The 18,930-nt window shown below is 39.8% G+C and overlaps 1 protein-coding gene across 2 annotated transcripts in view; it reads left to right on the top strand.

The window, feature by feature from the left end:
* FGD5 (FYVE, RhoGEF and PH domain containing 5) overlaps positions 1-18,263 on the top strand; it is a 201,035-nt gene extending 182,772 nt beyond the window's left edge. For both annotated transcript variants that reach the window (XM_007500268.2, XM_007500267.2), the window contains exons 15-21: positions 1,403-1,502; positions 2,665-2,802; positions 3,518-3,647; positions 4,047-4,177; positions 5,998-6,126; positions 16,062-16,210; positions 16,763-18,263. In XM_007500268.2, the coding sequence (XP_007500330.2) occupies positions 1,403-1,502; positions 2,665-2,802; positions 3,518-3,647; positions 4,047-4,177; positions 5,998-6,126; positions 16,062-16,210; positions 16,763-16,799 (814 nt within the window). In that variant the 3' untranslated portion in view covers positions 16,800-18,263. The remainder of the gene's footprint in view (positions 1-1,402; positions 1,503-2,664; positions 2,803-3,517; positions 3,648-4,046; positions 4,178-5,997; positions 6,127-16,061; positions 16,211-16,762) is intronic.
* The last annotated feature ends 667 nt before the right edge of the window (positions 18,264-18,930 follow it).

Raw genomic sequence — 18,930 nt, 5'->3', positions numbered from 1 at the left:
CTCTTCTGCCTTGGAACCAATAATTACTCTAGATTCTAAGACATAAAGTAAGGGTTTAAAAAGGGCAGAAGGGATCAGGAAAGGCTTCTTGTAAAAGGCAAATTTTTATTTAGCTGGATTTGGATGGAAATCAGAGAGGCTATGAAGTAGAGTTGGAAAAGGAGATAATTCTTGGCTTGGAAGATAGTCAGTTTGGAAATTTGAGACATTTCAAGATGTAATGTCTCATTTGAGAAACAGTAAGGAAATGTGTGTCACTGCACCACAGAGTAAGATAGAAGAAGACCAAAATGGTAGGAGAGGACCAAGTTATCGAGGGCTTTAAACAAAACATGGGATCTTCTGTTTTATCCTGAAGATAACAGGGAACCATTGGAATATATAAAACAAGAACAGCACAGTCAAACCCAAGCTTTAGAAAAATCAATTCAAAGGCTAAGTGAAGGATGGACTGGCATGGAAAGAGAAACCAACCTGAAGGCTATTGCAATAATCCAGACCTGAAGTGATGAAGGTCTGCATTTGTGTCAGATGAAAGAAGGGTGCATTTATGAGAGATGTTTCAAATGTAGAATCAATAAGACTTGGTAATAAATTATAGATAGGGGGAGAGCCAGGGGAGGGGTTGATAGAGAGTAGATGAGATTGACATCTGGTTTCAAAGATGGTGGTATTCTCAACAGAAACAGGGAAACTGAGAAGAGGAGAGACCTTAGGGGGAAAGATTAATGAGTTCAATTTTGGACACGTTGAGTTTAACATATTTATGGGCCATCTTTAAGATAGCTAAGAGGCCATTAGAAATGCGATTCTGGAGGTTAGCGCTGGATAAATAGATCTGAGAATCATCAGCATAGAGATGATAATTGAATCCATGGGAGCTGATGCTCTCATGAGGCTCATCCCTATTAAGATGTTACCTCAAAATGGCTTGTGGTATTTTCCTTTGCAAAGTCAGAAGCGGTAATTTCCTTGAAGGTCCTGGAAGATTTATCCAGGACCCAAAAGAATCATGATGCCAAATTATTCCCCTGAGCCTTTGTTTTCTCACCTGTAAAATGATATTGCTGAACTAAATTACCTCTAAGGTCCCATCCAGTTATAAATGCAACGATACCCTACAAATGAAGCTTAAATGGTGACATTTTAGGTACCAAGACAGTCATGAGAATTGTTTTGGAGTCAGAGGGCTGCCCAGTGCCCCTTGAATCTCATGATGAAAGCAGCCAAGTACTCCACCTTTGTTTAAAAAAAAAAATTCACTTCCTTAGAGGTGACTCACTCAGGATCACAGGGCAAGAGGAAGTCAGATTCTGCTTGGAGCCCTGGCTGGGCCTCAGGAACACAGCTGTAGCCACCGGAACTGACAGCTCCTCTTTTCCCCCTTGCTTTTTGTCTACAGCTCCTGCTCAGAGAGGGATGAATGGTACAGCTGCCTCATCCGAACTTTGCCTGAGGGCTACCAAATGCACACCCTAGCGGCCTTCCATAACAGCGTGGAGGTGAGCAGGGAGCCTAAGGACAGAAGAGGATGCGGGCCTCAGGGCAGAAGATCAGGATGGCACACTGTGCCATCTTCTTGGCAGGATCATCCTTAGAAAGATAATTAGGAAGCACTGGAGAGTTGCAGGACCTGCCCTTGGGTGCCCACTCTGCCATTCTCTGTGGGACCTCGAGTAAATTACTTTTCCACTCAGTTTCTTCCTCTCTAAAATGAATAGGATGGATGAAAACATTTCTAGAGTCTGTTATAGTTTCAAAGACTGATTCTAAACAGTGTAGGTCCCCGGATAATATCCTATCACTATCCTGCCATACCTGCAAGGATAATTCGCAGAGTTCACATTTCTCTGGTGTTGGCATTCACTTTCCTCACTGGTATGTAGGTGTTTCACAAAAAAGTTTTTTGGGGAGAGAAGCTGGTTCCCTTTTGCCTTGGTATCCCCAGTGCCTATCAGTACACTTGCTTGAATAAACAAATATTGGTTGAGTTGGCTGTTGTTGCTTCAGAGCCAGACCCTGTCCCCCCATAGTTGATAATGCTGATGCCCTAGTCATCCATAGTCTTTATTACTGCCCATCACTAGGGACTGGAGGAAAGAAGCAGCAGCACTTTTATTTCCCTCCTACCCAGTGGCACCTCCAAGGCACTATAAGATATGCCCCTTCCCCCTTAAGAATAGGATCTGGGGAGACTGTAGCTATTTGCCTTTCTTGGGCTTGGAGCAGAGGATCTTAAAATGGCTCATCTGATTATCTCCTTCATTTTACAGAGGAGGCAGCTCCAGAGAAAGGAGTGTTCCAGCCAAGCAGTCAGGACTAGAGCAGGTCTTCTAACTCTCAGTACCATGTTTATTCCTCTATTCCAGCTACAGTTAGTTAGTAAAGAAAATGAGGGCTTTAGGTAGGACCCAGAGTTTTGTCTGGTTTAGCTACCCTTTAGAAGGAAATGCTTGGGCCTTATAGGGGAAAGATCCAGGAAGCCTGATTTTAGTTGGGAGGGATTTCCAGATCTACCAGCTCAGCAGTAAGCAAAAGGCAAAGATTCTTTGAGATCTAGATATTTTGGAGGAAGGGTGAGGAAGGAAAAGAATGGGAGGAAGAAATAAGGAACCCTGGACCTGAAAATAGAGCATCTTTTCCCCTCTTTATTCCTTGCTATAGATCCGAGAGAGGCTAGGCATCTGCCTGGGTGAAAGGCCCCCTACCCTGGTGCCTGTGTCCCATGTAATGATGTGCATGAATTGTGGCTGTGACTTCTCCCTCACCTTGAGACGCCATCACTGTCATGCTTGTGGAAAGGTAGGTTGGTCAGTTTCTAGGCTTAATCTTTCCACCAGAATAAGAAGACAAGAGTCCATAACTTGTCTGAGATGGAGGGAGCTAACTGGAGTATTTGTAAGGGAGACCCACTCTGAGTCAGGGAAGCCCTAAAGGAAACCCTCTCTATCCTGGAGGTCAGAAAGCTTCTTTGTGGTTGGAGAGGAAGGTTTTCATAAGGGGGACTTAGAAAGAATCATTTTAGAGGGGGAAAGACATGAATTGGCAGAGAGGGGGTAGGCCATTATTCCTTTCCCAGCCTATAACCATGAGTCAACAAGATGAGGTTTCTATGATATAGATTTAAGTACAGAAATAGAAAGAGAAAGACTTAAAGTCCACAGACCTGTTCTAATTCCTTGGTCTGGAGCATTTACTACTTACTTGACTGTGAAAAAGTAACGTTTTTCTCTATATTTCTATGCAATAGTTTCCTCATATATTAAATTAAATTGTGCTATTCAGATAAGAGATCCTAGAGCCCTTTGGGCATCTGACGAAGGCTATGGACCGCTTCTCAGAATAATATTCTTAAATGCATAAAATAAGATACAGAGGACTACAAAGGGAACCAAATGTATTGAAATAGTTATCAAAATATGTTAAAAATATTCACGGACGCCAAGTTAAGAATCCCTGATCTCTAAGGCGTTAAAGCTTTGTGATGACATTCGTCTCATGTCTTGTGCTGTTGCAGATTGTTTGTCGAAACTGTTCAAGAAATAAGTATCCTCTAAAGTACCTCAAGGACCGGCTGGCCAAAGTCTGTGATGGCTGCTATGCAGAACTGAAGAAAAGAGGAGGGGATATCCCAGGATTGCTGAAGGGTAAGAGAAGTGATAAACATGAAACCAAGTCAAAAGCCAAAGGAAACATTGGGAAGAATTCCTTGTGGGTCACTTGTAATGGGAAAGGGGTAGCTAGAGGGCTTAGTGGTAAAGCACTGGGCTTGGTGTCAAGAAGACCTGAGTCCAGTCTCAGACACTTATTAGCTGTGTGGCTCTGGAGAAGGAAATGGCAAACCATTTCAATATCTTTGTCAAGAATATTCTCTGGACAATATGGTCCAGGGAGTCATGCGGTCAACTTAATTAACAATTTAATAACTGATCAACAACATTAGAAAAAGTCAAAGCCCTGCTTTCCCCAGCCTAACTGCCCTGTTCCTTTCTATCATTGAGCCATATTTCTCAGTTAACTTGTTTTTCCTCCTTTTTTGATTATAGAGCGGCCAGTCAGCATGAGCTTCCCTATGTCATCATCTAGGTTTTCCAGTGGTGCTTTCTCTTCTGTCTTCCATAGCATTAATCCCTCAGCCTTCAAGAAACAAAAGAAAATCCCTTCAGCTCTTACAGAGGTAAGACCAAGGCAATGAAAAGCATTGCCAGGGAGGACTATATTGTACATTGATAAAAAAAAATGCTTTTGCTCTGTTGGCATCTTTATCATTTGTTCTCATGTCAAGTTTCATGGGACCATATATTGAAGGAAATATCAGACATATGGAAAATAATCCAGGTAACTATCTTGCTTGTCTAACCTGATTCCTTAGATCTTTTCTCAATTTCTCCTAACCTTCCCTTTCAACATTTTTTTTTGACTAAAAATGAAAAGGCTAGGTTTTAGAAGGAAAAAACTGGCAGAAGAGATCTTGAAAAGAGGTTGTAGAGTCTCTCCTTCTACAAAGCAAGTTTGACTAGTGAGATTGAGTTAAGGCTTACCAGGAGGTAGGAAAATGGATGAGATAAAGGAAAGGCAGCCTTTGCAAAAAAAAAAAAAAAAGACTAGGATCTCAAGGCTCTTTGACACGTGGTTTCTCCCTTCTTTCTCCATACCCATAGGCTACAACTGCCAATAGCACTGGTGGTATCTATGGACATAGAGCTGAACTTCACTAGCAATCTTTAGTGCAAAAGGAATAGTAGCTGTTGGATTCATACATTTTGGAGGAATCCCTTTTAGTCCCACAATTTTTTAACCCAAGGAATCATTAGGACTTTTTAGAAAGGACTACTCTGAATTTAACCCAGGTCATAAACAATGTTGATTTGGTGTCCCGTATCAGAAAATTGCTTACTTTAATTACTTTCAATTAATTAATTACAGTTACCATTTGTTCAACAGGATCAATAAACGACATTAAATACATTAACATCATTGAACCATTCACCCTCCCAATTCTTCCTGGCAGGTCATCATGACATCAACACAGATGTCTTGTGAAGGACTTTAAAAATGTTGCCCAAAATAGTAAAGGGAAGTTGAATACTTGACTTTCCCAAGCCATGAGTAAGGGCTATTCTCCACTAAGAAAGTTCCAGAATGAGCAAACAAAGGAAAATTCAACTTCACAGCAGTAAGAGATTTGAGTTGGGGCTAAGTGAGGCTGAGGGAGTTAGAGAAGAAGGAGGAGGCATCATCACAGTCTTTCTTTTGAGATATCTCTTAGAAGTTTAGTCATTGCATTTTTTTTCCCCCAAATGGAAAAGCCATCCGTTATAGGGGAAAGCACTGGACTCTCTGGCACAATGGAAAAAAAGACCTTGATGCTGCAACTATCTCTGCCATTAACTTATTCTATGACCATGGATAAGTTTCTGTGTGTCCACATCTGACAGATGAGAGAGTTGGACTCCATGATTTCGAACACCTCTTCTAACTCTAACATTGTGACTTCTAAGCACCCAATTTAAACCTAACTGGATAAATGCTCTGAGAAAGTCCAAGCTAAAAGGCCATGAAACTTTGAGTTCCTATTTAGGTAGCATAAATAGGCTTTCTTGTTAAAGTATGGAAGATATGAATAGGAGCATAGGAGGTACAGCATTAGGCAAGATTGGTCTTCTAGGCTGGAAGAAGATGTCTTTAATAGTACCATGAGGGGGCAGCACTTTTATGAAAAAGACCATTGTTGGCTTGGATGGATTTCTTCTTTTTTTTATGCAATTCTATATTATTTTGTGTCTTGAGCTAAGCTCCTTATTTTGCTGAGTCTGGTATTCCTACTGAATCCTGAGGCATTTTTCAAAGTACCTGAATTCAAGATGTTCTTTGGTATTATTTCTCCCTGAATTTGGGTCACGTGTATTCTCTTCTTCACATTGCTCCAGCCTAAATGGTTCATACATCAGCAACCAGTGGGCACCAGGACTTACTTGTGTGCTTTAATCCTGACAGGTGGCAGCCTCTGCAGAGGGTTCCGCAATCAGTGGCTATCTGAGCAGGCGTAAGAAAGGCAAGCGGCACTGGAAGACACTTTGGTTTGTGATCAAAGGCAAAGTCCTTTACACCTACATGGCCAGCGAGGTACTAAGACACAGATCTCTCTGTCTCAGCTGGATGCCCTCAGTTTAAGCTCACTCCCTGAAATACCAATTTGAGATGAACATATTTTAAAATGCACAGTCCATTGTCTAACGGGGACTTGTTCAATGAATTGATCCAAAAGCACGTACTAAATGTTTATTATGTATGAGGCACTGGGGCTGGGCTGGGCTCTGGGGCTACAAATAGAAAAAAAAGGAGAGTCTTTGCCCCCAAAAGTGATTGGTCCCAAGTCCTGTAGCAATATGCTGGGTACCTTGGGCCATATTAGTTTATGATGAAGTTCTTGCTTTCACCGAGCTTGCAATTTCTTTGGGAAGAGAGAATTTATACATGTCAAACAGAAAACTATGAGGTAGTAGAAAAGAAATCCTTAACTGACCAAAGCCAAGAATTATGGGCAATAAGGAAAGTTGTTCATGTGTGGGCTAGAGCAAACAGGGCATGTTTCCTGGCCCCTATGTGTATCATTATCATTATGAGTACTTCTGACATTGCAGCTGAATGAATACGAATTTTTGCTAGGAGACTTCACAACTGATATTCCCTTCCCTCAGGAAGACAGCCCTATTTCTCAATAAGTTCAACAAGAAGAAAAAGAGACTGAGAAGTTCATTTCTCTCCAATTTATTTTATTTATTAATGTGACCTTAAGCAAATTGAGAAGTTTTTGTTAAAATAACAAGAGAGAGCCTCAAAGCCAGGAAGATTTAGGTTCAAGTCCTGTCTTTGAAAAACTACAGGTTGTGTGATTCTGGGTGAGTCAAGGCAAAATTCTGAGTCTAGAAATCAGGGTATTTCTTCATCCAGCACTTCTCTATTCCAATAAAATCATTGGCCATCATTTTATTCTTTTGGTAAAACAGTGGCACCATTTAGAGTTAGTAACAAAAATTATCACCACTAATAATCAGGTTTCCAATAAAACTGTCTCATTTCTCTTGAGGAAGAAAACAATAGTTGTATTACTTTAAGTCCATTCAAAACTTCCTTATTGGCAAATAGATCATCCCCACCATCTAAAACTATTAGAAGAAGGGGTAACTGGGACAGGCATCTTTCCTTCCTTGGAAGGTCAGTGACCTGCTCAAGATAGCAAAGAACAAAGGATGTTTAAAATGGAACTCATTAGTGGTATGAATTAATGTTCTCAAAGCTCACTTTCTTTGAGACAGGTGTATGTTGCACACTGAGAACTGATGATATAATCATAAATCTGTGCTCACACAATTATGAAATAATTTACCAACTCTGAGTATATTAAATTCTTTTTTTTTAATTTTAAACATTATTTTATTTGGTCATTTCCAAATATTATTCACTGGAAACAAAGATCATTTTCTTTTCCTCCCCGCCCCCCCTCCCACCGCCTTTCCCTCTCCCATAGCCGATGCACGATTCCACTGGTTATCACATGTGTTCTTGACTCAAACCCATTTCCCTGTTGTTGGTATTTGCATTAGAGTGTTCATTTAGAGTCTCTCCTCAGTCATATCCCCTCAACCTCAGTAGTCAAGCAGTTGCTTTTCATCAGTGTTTTTACTCCCTCAGTTTATCCTCTGCTTGTGGATAGTGTTTTTTAGATCCCTGCAGATTGTTCAGGGACATTGCATTGCCACTAATGGAGAAGTCCATTACCTTCGATTGTACCACAGTGTATTAGTCTCTGTGTACAATATTCTTCTGGTTCTGCTCCTTTCACTCTGCATCACTTCCTGGAGGTCGTTCCAGTCTCCATGGAATTCCTCTACTTTATTATTCCTTTTAGCACAATAGTATTCCATCACCAACATATACCACAATTTGTTCAGCCATTCCCCAATTGATGGGCATCCCCTCGTTTTCGAATTTTTTGCCACCACAAAGAGTGCAGCTATGAATATTCTTGTACAAGTCTTTTTCCTTATTATCTCTTTGGGGTACAAACCCAGCAGTGCTATTATAGCTGGATCAAAGGGTAGACATTCTTTTATCGCCCTTTGGGCATAGTTCCAAATTGCCCTCCAGAATGGCTGGATCAATTCACAACTCCACCAGCAATGAATTAGTGTCCCCACTTTGCCACATCCCCTCCAGCATTCATTACTTTCCATAGCTGTCATGTTAGCCAATCTGCTAGGTGTGAGGTGATACCTCAGAGTTGTTTTGATTTGCATCTCTCTGATTATAAGAGATGAAGAGCACTTTTTCATGTGCTTATTAATAGTTTTGATTTCTTTGGCTGAGAACTGCCTGTTCATGTCCCTTGCCCATTTATCAATTGGAGAATGGCTTGATTTTTTGCACAATTGATTTAGTTCTTTGTAAATTTGAGTAATTAAACCTTTGTCAGAAGTTTTTATGAAGATTGTTTCCCAATTTGTTGCTACCCTTCTGATTTTGGTTACATTGGTTTTGTTTGTACAAAAACTTTTTAATTTGATGTATTCAAGATTATTTATTTTGCATTTTGTAACTCTTTCTAAGTCTTGCTTGGTTTTGAAGTCTTTCCCTTCCCAAAGGTCTGACATATATACTATTCTGTGTTTGCCTAATTTTCTTATAGTTTCCTTCTTTATGTTCAAGTCATTCACCCATTTTGAATTTATCTTGGTGTAGGGTGTGAGGTGTTGATCTAAGCCTAATCTTTCCCACACTGTCCTCCAATTTTCCCAGCAGTTTTTATGAAATAGTGGATTTTTGTCCCAAAAGCTAGGATCTTTGGGTTTGTCATATACTGTCTTGCTGAGGTTGCTTGCCCCCAGTCTATTCCACTGATCCTCCTTTCTGTCTCTTAGCCAGTACCAGATTGTTTTGGTGACCTCTGCTTTATAATATAGTCTGAGATCTGGGACTGCAAGGCCCCCTTCCTTTGTATTTTTTTCATTATTTCCCTGGATATCCTTATTCTTTTGTTCTTCCAAATGAACTTTGTTATGGTTTTTTCTAAATCAGTAAAAAAAATTTTTGGAAGTTCCATGGGTATGGCACTAAATAGATAGATGAGTTTGGGTAGGATGGTCATTTTTATTATATTGGCTCGTCCTACCCATGAGCAGTTAATGTTCTTCCAGTTGTTCAAGTCTAGTTTTAGTTGTGTGGAAAGTGTTTTGTAGTTGTGTTCATATAGTTCCTGTGTTTGTCTCGGGAGATAGATTCCTAAGTATTTTATTTTGTCTAAGGTAATTTTGAATGGGATTTCTCTTTCTAGTTCTTGCTGCTGAGCTGTGTTGGAGATATATAGAAATGCTGATGACTTATGTGGGTTTATTTTGTATCCTGCAACTTTGCTAAAGTTGTTGATTATTTCAATTAGCTTTTTGGTTGAATCTCTAGGATTCTTTAAGTAGACCATCATGTCATCTGCAAAGAGCGATAATTTGGTCTTCTCCTTGCCTATTTTAATGCCTTCAATTTCTTTTTCTTCTCTAATTGCTACTGCTAGTGTTTCTAATACAATGTCAAATAATAGAGGTGATAATGGGCATCCTTGTTTCACTCCTGATTTTAATGGGAATGGATTTAGTTTATCCCCATTGCAGATGATATTAGTTGATGGTTTTAGATATATACTGTTTATTATTTTTAGGAACGACCCTTCTATTCCTATGCTTTCTAGTGTTTTTAGTAGGAATGGGTGTTGTATGTTATCAAAGGCTTTTTCTGCATCTATTGAGATAATCATGTGGTTCTTGTTGGTTTCCTTGTTGATGTGATCAATTATGTGGATAGTTTTCCTAATGTTGAACCAGCCCTGCATCCCTGGTATAAATCCTACTTGATCATGGTGGATGACCCTTCTAATCACTTGCTGGAGTCTTTTTGCTAGTATCCTATTTAAGATTTTTGCATCTATATTCATTAGGGAGATTGGTCTATAATTTTCTTTCTCTGTTTTTGACCTGCCTGGCTTTGGAATTAGTAACATGTTTGTGTCATAAAAGGAGTTTGGTAGAACTCCCTCTTTGCTTATTATGTCAAATAGTTTGTATAGTATTGGGATTAAGTGTTCTCTGAATGTTTGATAGAATTCACTGGTGAATCCATCAGGCCCTGGGGATTTTTTCTTAGGAAGTTCTTTGATGGCTTGTTGGATTTCATTTTCTGATATGGGATTATTTAAGAATTCTATTTTTTCTTCTGTTCGTCTAGGCAGTTTGTATTTTTGTATATATTCATCCATATCACCTAAATTGGTGTATTTATTGCCATATAATTGGGCAAAGTAATTTTTAATGATTGCCTTAATTTCCTCTTCATCGGAGGTGATGTCCCCCTTTTCATCTTTGATGCTGTTAATTTGCTTTTCTTCCTTCCTTTTTTTAATTAGATTGACCAGTACTTTGTCTATTTTGTTTGTTTTTTCAAAGTACCAGCTTCTTGTCTTATTTATTAAATCAATAGTTCTATCACTTTCAATTTTATTAATTTCTCCCTTAATTTTTAGGATCTCTAGTTTGGTTTTCTTCTCGGGGGGTTTAATTTGTTCATTCTCAAGTTTTTTGATTTGCATTTCCAATTCCTTGATCTCTGTCCTCCCTAATTTGTTAATATATGCACTCAGGGATATGAATTTTTCTCTAAGTACTGCCTTGGCTGCATCCCATAAGGTTTGAAAGGATGTCTCGCCTTTGTCATTTTCCTCAACGAAATTATTAATTGTTTCTATGATTTCTTCTCTAACTAACCGATTTTGGAGTATCATATTATTTAATTTCCAATTAATTTTTGATTTGGCTCTCCATGTACCCTTACCAATCAATATTTTATTGCCTTGTGATCTGAAAAGGCAGCATTTATTATTTCTGCTTTTCTGCATTTGAGTACCATGTTTCTGTGACATAGTGTATGATCTCTTTTTGTGAATGTGCCATGTGGTGCTGAAAATAAGGTGTATTCCTTTTTGTCCCTATTTATTTTTCTCCATATGTCTATTAACTCTAATTTTTCTAAGATTTCATTCACGTCTTTTACCTCTTTCTTGTTTATATTTTGCTTTGATTTATCTAAATTTGATAGTGGTTGGTTGAAGTCTCCCACTAATATGGTTTTACTGTCTATTTCCTCCTTCAATTCTCCTAGTTTCTCTATTAAAAATTTGGATGCTATACCATTTGGTGCATACATGTTGATTAGTGATATTTCCTCATTGTCTATACTCCCTTTTAACAGAATATATTTACCTTCTCTATCCCTTTTGATCAGGTCTATTTTTGCTTTGGCTTTGTCAGATATCATGATTGCAACTCCTGCCTTCTTTCTATCAGTTAAGGCCCAAAAGGTCTTACTCCAACCTTTAATTCTAACCTTGTGAGTGTCAACCCACCTCATATGTGTTTCTTGAAGACAACAAATGGTAGGGTTTGGGGTTCTAATCCAATCTGCTATTTGTCTACATTTTATGGGTGAGTTCATCCCATTCACGTTCAAAGTTATGATTGTCATTTGTGGATTCGCTGGCATTTTGATATCTTCCCCTAGTTCTGACCTTTCTTTTTTAGCTATCTCCTTTTGAACCAGTGATTTACTTTAGGTCAGTCCCCCTAGTCCCCTCCCTTGATATGCTTCCCTTTCTAGCCCCTCCCTTTTTATGCTCCCTTCCCCTCCCCCCTCTCCTTCCCTCCCTTTTTATACTCCTTCCCCCCTTCCCCTCCTTAATTTTCCTTTCTTTCTTGCCCTGTTGGATAAGATAGAATTCAGGATCCCAATGGATCTAGATGTTCTTCCCTCTCAGATTTGATTTCACTGAGAGTAAGGTTTAAGTAATTCTACTTCACGCTCTCTTCCTCTCCTTCTCATATGAGAGTTCTTCCCCTCCCCTTCCCATGTGTATCTTTATATGGGAAAGATTATTCTATTAAGTCCCCCCCATTTCTTGAAGTAAATCTTAGTGTTATCGATGGTCCCCCCTCCCTTTTCCTTTCTTTGCCCCCGCTTTCCCCAAATCTTCTTAATGCCCCAATCTTTCCCTATGCATGTTTCTTCTAACTACTCTTATGATGCATACAATTTTTGAGAGTTACACAAAACATTTTCCCCACATATTAATATATATAATTTGATGTAAATGTAGTCCTTATAGAAGAGAGTTTGACTTAAAGAAAAAGATAAGATTCATCTCCTTTTCCATTTCTTTCATATTTACCTTTTCATGTTTCTCTTGCTTTCTGTGCTTGGATATAAAATTTTCCACTAAGTTCTGGTCTTTTCTTAGCAAATGCTTGGAAATCTTCTATTTTGTTGAATGTCCATACTTTCCCCTGGAAGTATATAGTCAATTTTGCTGGGTAGTTGATTCTTGGTTGGAGACCCAGCCCTCTTGCCTTTCTAAATATCGTGTTCCATGCTTTGCGGTCTCCGTTAGCCGCTAAGTCATGTGTGATCCTTATGGGAGCCCCCCTATATCTGAGGCTCCTCTTCTTGGCTTCTTGTAGGATTTTCTCCTTTTCTTGGAAGCTCTTGAATTTGGCAATTACATTCCTAGGGGTTGTCTTTTGGGGATTTAGTATAGAGGGTGTTCTATGAACCCTTTCTATTTCTATTTTGCCCCCTTGCTCCAGAAAGTGGGGGCAATTTTCTTTTATAATCTCCTGTAGAATAACATCGAGTTTATTATTTATCTCTGGTTTTTCTGGGAGACCGATAATTTGGAGGTTGTCTCTTCTTCCTCTGTTTTCCAAGTCTGTGACCTTTTTAGTGAGATATTTTATGTTTTCTTCTAATTCATTAATTTTTTGGCTTTGCTTTATTGATTCTTGCTGTTTTATGATCTCACTTTCTTCAAGTTGCTTAATTCTGGTCATTAGGGACTGGTTTTGCTTTTCAGCTTTGTCTGCCCTTCTATTGGATGCTTCGAGCTCTTTTTCCAATTGAGCAGTCTTATCTATCAGACTGCTGATCTCTTTCTCCCATTTTTCTTTCCAGGTTTCCATCTTTTGGGTAAGTTCCAGTTTGAGATCTTCCAGAGCTTGTTGATAGTTTCTATTTTGGAAGGCATGTTCTGATTTTTTTTGGATTTCATCCTCATTCTCTTCTTTTCCTTGGGTACTCCCACCATAAAAGTTTTCAATAGTCACCTTTTTTCCCTTTCTTCCTGGAGGCTTAATTTTGGGCCATGTGAGCCATCCCTTTGGTGGTTTTATTCCCCTTTCCTTTTTGGTCTGGGGTCTGGGTGATATGGGCAGGTTTTCTGTGAATTTAGGTTTCCTCAGAATAGTTTTTCCCAGCCTCCGAGGTTTCTTAGAGCGCTGGGCCCCTGATCACAGCCAAACTGCCTAGGTGTTCAGCTCCTCCCAGATAATCAGGGCGTGGTCCGCCCCTGGTGTTTAGCTCCGCCCAGATACTCAGCACAACTGCCCTGGCTACGGCTCCCTGGGCCCCCTGTGCTCAGTGCAGGATTCTCCTGTGAAACCCCCCTGAGACGTTTTTTCCTGGCAGTCCCCAGATCCCAAGGACCCTGGAGTGCCCCCCCCCCCCAGACAGAGACGTTCCCCACTCACTCGCTGTCCCAGTGAGCCCTCTAGTAGCTGACTCTGGTTTGGTGGGGGAGGTGGAAGGGGGGAAGGGCGGCTCAGTTCACGTTTCTGTGCAAGCTTTTCCTCCTTCTTATTATAGTGTGGAAATGTTGAAACCCCACGTACCTTCACCTCTGTGGGGTACTGGGGAGTACTGGGGTGTCCTTCTGTTCCTCCAAAGGTGATTTTTATGCTCCTTTGACATAGTGTATTTCGTTCAGTGCCGGGGAGAGGAAGTGTGTGGCATCTAGATTGCAGCCATGATTACCCGGAATGTTCAGTACATTAAATTCTATACCAAAAGGGCATGTTAATGAACAGCTCTGAAATGTACAGAGTAGCTTTATGAAGGTTTTTCAAGGCTGTTAATTTAGCAGATCATTCCTATTCCTTATCATGGATCTGGATTCTAGCAATGTGGCTTTGCTAATTTTGTCAGTTCTTTACTCTCTGTTCAAACAACTCCAGGTGCCAAACACTAAGATATTGTCATTTGGTACAAATTTAAGCATATATAGGAAGTTAGAGTACAAGTATTATCCTTCTCCCTCATTCTCTAACCCACATTATAATATTTGTTGATTTTACAATAGTGAGAAAAGCTAGGGAAAATAACCCATATTTTCCCCAGTCTGCCCTCTGGACAAAAGAGTTATCCTAAATTAGCTTTATGAGAGCCACTTGCCCAGTCCTGGCCTAGACTGAACAAGTTGGATAGATGAATGGAGGATTTGAGCCTCCAGGGCCACCATCTGGTACCTCTCAAAACCAATAGATCAGCTTTGAAAAAGTCCCTGATAACTGCATTTTGACAGACTGCTGAAGGTTGGGGATTTAGACTCCTTTACACAGAGGATGGCTCTCAGGGGACTTCTTGGCTGCTCTTCCCCTATTTGGTCTTTGAACAAGGATTATGCTTAACACTAGGAGCTTTTCATCCTGAGGTCAGTGGTCCATGTGTCTACAATTTTTGCATTTATCATTTAAAACAATGTTTTAAAAATGGAGGAGAGGTACAAGTAACTGAAAGGGCTTGACACTCCTTTCCACTCCAAATAGTCTCAGTCCTAAGTTGAACTGTATGACTTAAGGAAATAGGGTAGTCGATTTTCTGCATGTAGGATCCCACATTGGAAAAATGGGCTAATTGTGTTTAATAAAAGTAGTCACTTTTGTCTTCGGACTTATTTTTATTTCTCCAGAAAAAAAATTAGAAACCCCTTCCCCCAAGGAGAAAGCATATAGTTTTATATGAAAGCCCTGGACCCACCTGGCCATTGGAGGTGTGAGTCTTCACAAAGGGCTACCTTGGTTACATCTAAAAACTGAGGAGAGGGCATCGAGGACACTTGGAGGGCTTTGGAAGGGGAGCAAAGAGCAATACAAAGTCCCTGGGGGAGGTATCCAAAAAGAAGTTAATGGCTGCATCGAGCCAGTTGCCCAACACTGTGTTGGCTTCTCAGGTTCCCAGTTTGGAACGGAAGATACGGGATATTTGAGGCTTCATTCACACAGCCTTATGTACAGCGTGAACATGTTTGCTGATATCACCTTGAGAGGCTGATGGTATTTCCTCGGCCTGTTTAATGATCAGCTTGTTGACCATTCAGTTTTATTAAGGAGGGAGTATCAAGTCTCAAGCTTGTGGGGGGGGGGGAGGGATCTGATTTGGCTACATGCTGGAGGGCACAAGAGACACTGTGCTGAAGAACAAAAGTGTATCAGGAGACCTGCAGTGCCCTGGGAGTGATCCAGACAGAATGGAGGGGATAGAACTAGGTGGCTCAGCCTAGAAACAGAAGATCCTGGGCCAGTTACTGAACCCCCATTGCCTGACCCTTAGCGCTTTTCTGCCTTGAAATGAATACTTAGTATTGATGCTAAGAGGAAAGGTGAGGGTTAAAAGACAGAAAAGAGGCTCTATCTTATCCCTAGAGCAGGGAGTTAAGTCTATACATAGAAATTGAGTAACTCCCCTCTCCCACACTGACCCCTCCAGCCTCAGAAATAACAACCCAGGCATCATCCGGCACATGTGCTTGGAATATACAAGGCATATGTTTAACACAAGTCAACAAACATTTACTGATTGCCTACTAGTAGAGTGAGAAGATCTGGACTCAAGTCCAGAATATTTACAGCTTTTTTGACCGTGGGCAAGTGCCTGGCCCTCAGTTTCCTCAATTGTAAAATGGACTTCATGGCCTTTAAATGCCCTTCTTGTTCTACAATCTGCTGTACAAAGATGAATAAGCCCTGGGGGAAATACAAAAATGAAAAAAAACGTGGTTCCCATCCTATCAAGTGATGGTAGGATACTATACTCAGGGTCCTCGCCATAAATAAACTGGAGAGGGTAACATGCACAATACCTATTTGAGGCAAAATATCTAACATAATTTTCTCTTTTTCCCTTTACCTTAGGATAAAGTAGCTACTGAGAGCATACCTTTGTTGGGCTTCACCATTGCCCCAGAAGAAGGAAATCGAGACTTAGGACTTGTTTTTCATCTTTACCACAAGCAAACTCTGTTTTACAGCTTCAAAGCAGAGGATACCAATTCAGCACAGAGGTACTAAGAACTAACTGGTCTATAATCACAGGCTCTTCTCCCCCCTCCTCCAGCCCCACAAAATGAAAGGGCTCATTCATGGTCCCTCGAGTTTCTGTCTTTGTACCTCCCTAGTAAATGGCAGCACAACTAATCACATCTTTGTCATCATGAGAGTTTCCATGTTTATAACAAGTTCATTAGATGTTACAGAACAATGGAAATGAAAACATTTTTGGTCTTTGAAAATGCCTTTGATGCTCTTAAAACAATACTTTTTTAGGTGGGAGGAAAGCATTTGGAACTTTAGGTCAGAAAACATGGGTTCGGGACCCCTTTAGCTGCTTACTTTATATGTGATCACAGGCACATCACATGACCTCTCTGAGACTCAGTCTATCCATCTATGAAATGGGGATGATAATCCCTGCCCTGCCTGCTTTGGCTCTGTACATACATACAGTATGTACACCCAATACCCATAAAGCTCTTTATAACCATAAACATATGTGTGAAGGATTTAGTTATCATAGCCATAAAGTAAAATGTGTTCTCTACTTCTCTCTTTTGCAGATGGGTTGAAGCCATGAAAGATGCAACTGTATTATAGCAGTTATCATTCAAGTGGACTTGAACTAGAGACTCTTAGATTTATACAGGTCCCCAAAAGACCCTTCGTCAAGAAGCTCTGAACAGTGTATTTCAATTCATCTGGACATACACACTGGATTGGAAAAGCGGGTCTTCTCTCTTTTTTTTCTTGCTTCAACCCCCTTTGATATACAAATCCACAAGTGAAAACTTTAATATAAGTAATATTTATGGCCCCCTCCTTTTCATCTTAACGTGTTCTTCAGCCTGTGCTGTAACTTCCTTCCTTATCCATTAGGAAGCTTATTTCCCGACACGAGGATGTGGAAAACAACTTGACAAAAAAAAGAATTGTTAAATAAGTCAGATACATTAACAGTACTGGATATTTAGTAGACAACGAGGCTTTTCAAGTTTTACTTATTGTAAAATACTATCAGCTCTTAATTTGGTGGATTTCGGTGCCTATGGTGAAGTAAAAAATGATGCAGTAACAGCCACTCTCATTTAAAGCACTTTATTGTTTTACCGAACTACAGTCTATTTCATTTTTCCAAGTAATTTACTTAAGTAAATAACAGATAGAGTCCTGTGGACTAATTTGCCACCAGTACTATTCCAAGTACTGTTATATCCTGCATATGAATAATCATTCTCCCTTACAATGAGGGAACAAATGCATGTAGCACCCATGATACAACAGAAGAGCTGGACTTCAGTGGGAAGGGATTGGAGTATTTTCTCTCTTCCCATTTATAAGTGTTACATAAATAATGGAATAATTTATTGAGTGAGAGACTCCTTCCTTCCCACTGAAGTTCTTAAAACTGCACTAATCCTGAAAACTTAAATGTTAGCTAATGCTGCCTCCCCTGAAGATCACATCGGAGATGCCAAGAATCGCAGGGATATTTTAATTTATTGTATGCCTTCTGACACCTTCAGTCTGATGCCACTCTCACTGTTAGGATTGTACTTAATAGAATCTATACTTACTTTAGAAATGGTAATTTTACTTTATTATGGCCTACTTTGTTTAAAGAATGAGAGAAAAGAGCAAAGGCAAGAGATTCATTCATTTCCTTAGCAAATGGTTCTAGACATTTGGAATGAACCTAAAGTATGTTAGAAGGTGCTCGGTGATGCTTCTGAACTCCTGAGGCTAAAATCATCTTGTGCTGCCAGTGTTGCTCATGAGTCTTTCCAAGTTTTATACATACCTGTGTATGTATCAGATTGGGCGGGGAGGGTGGGGGGGAGGGAGGGAATTCATGTTATTCTCATTGCAATGAAAAACAATCTAGTATCATTTACTGATAATCTATTCAAAAATCCAAAAGGCATTTATGTATAAACCTTTGTATAAAGTACCACTTCAAAGAGTTAGCCACATTCAATGTTTTCAGGGGAAAATTTCCTTTCTAATTTGCATTTCTTTCCTTAATGTTTGCATTAAAAGTTGAATTATTGATTCAAAAGATAACTGATTATCCATGTTTATTATTTTCTCCTTGGAAATAACATTAGTCAGCAAATTTGTGTAGAATGTCTCCAATAAGGCCTTTAAACCAAAACACAATTTAGAAGAGACAAATCCTTTCTACAGGCCACATTCTGTTAAGCTACTGAATTCTACAGCCAATTATGGGACAAAAAAGGAGCTGTCCAACTTGGTATTATATAAGAAGTTTTCCATGTTCCTAACCTACTATTTTTAGTCTCTGTCATATATATACTAGGTCTTTTCCCCCTGAAGAGGCAATTTGACATGCTGTATAGACAGCTGGTCTCTGAGTGTAGATGACCTGGGTGCAAACACAGCCTGGCATACCAGCTGAGAAGCCCTGGACAAGCCACTTAACTCTTCAGTATCCCAGATAACTCTTAAGATTCCAAGTCACCTAACAGGGGCCAATCTACATTGGAAGAGGGCATTTCCTCACTAGGGAGCTCTCTACCCTTAATGCAATTACAGGTCCAGACCAGAACGAACCAACCAAAGCAGATTATTTCTGGTCTTTGTTATGTGTAACAGATGCTCTGTTTCTTTTTTCATATAATTGTTTTAAGAAAATAACATCCTAATGCTAACACTGAACATATTTTATGGCCAATAAGGTGGCAAAGTAGATAGGTAATTGGGCTTCAGA

This window comes from Monodelphis domestica, chromosome 7 (assembly GCF_027887165.1).
Source record: "Monodelphis domestica isolate mMonDom1 chromosome 7, mMonDom1.pri, whole genome shotgun sequence".
NCBI classification, from domain to species: Eukaryota; Metazoa; Chordata; class Mammalia; order Didelphimorphia; family Didelphidae; genus Monodelphis; species Monodelphis domestica.
Note: the sequence above shows the minus strand (reverse complement) of the source record. Positions and strands in the feature narration are given on the sequence as shown.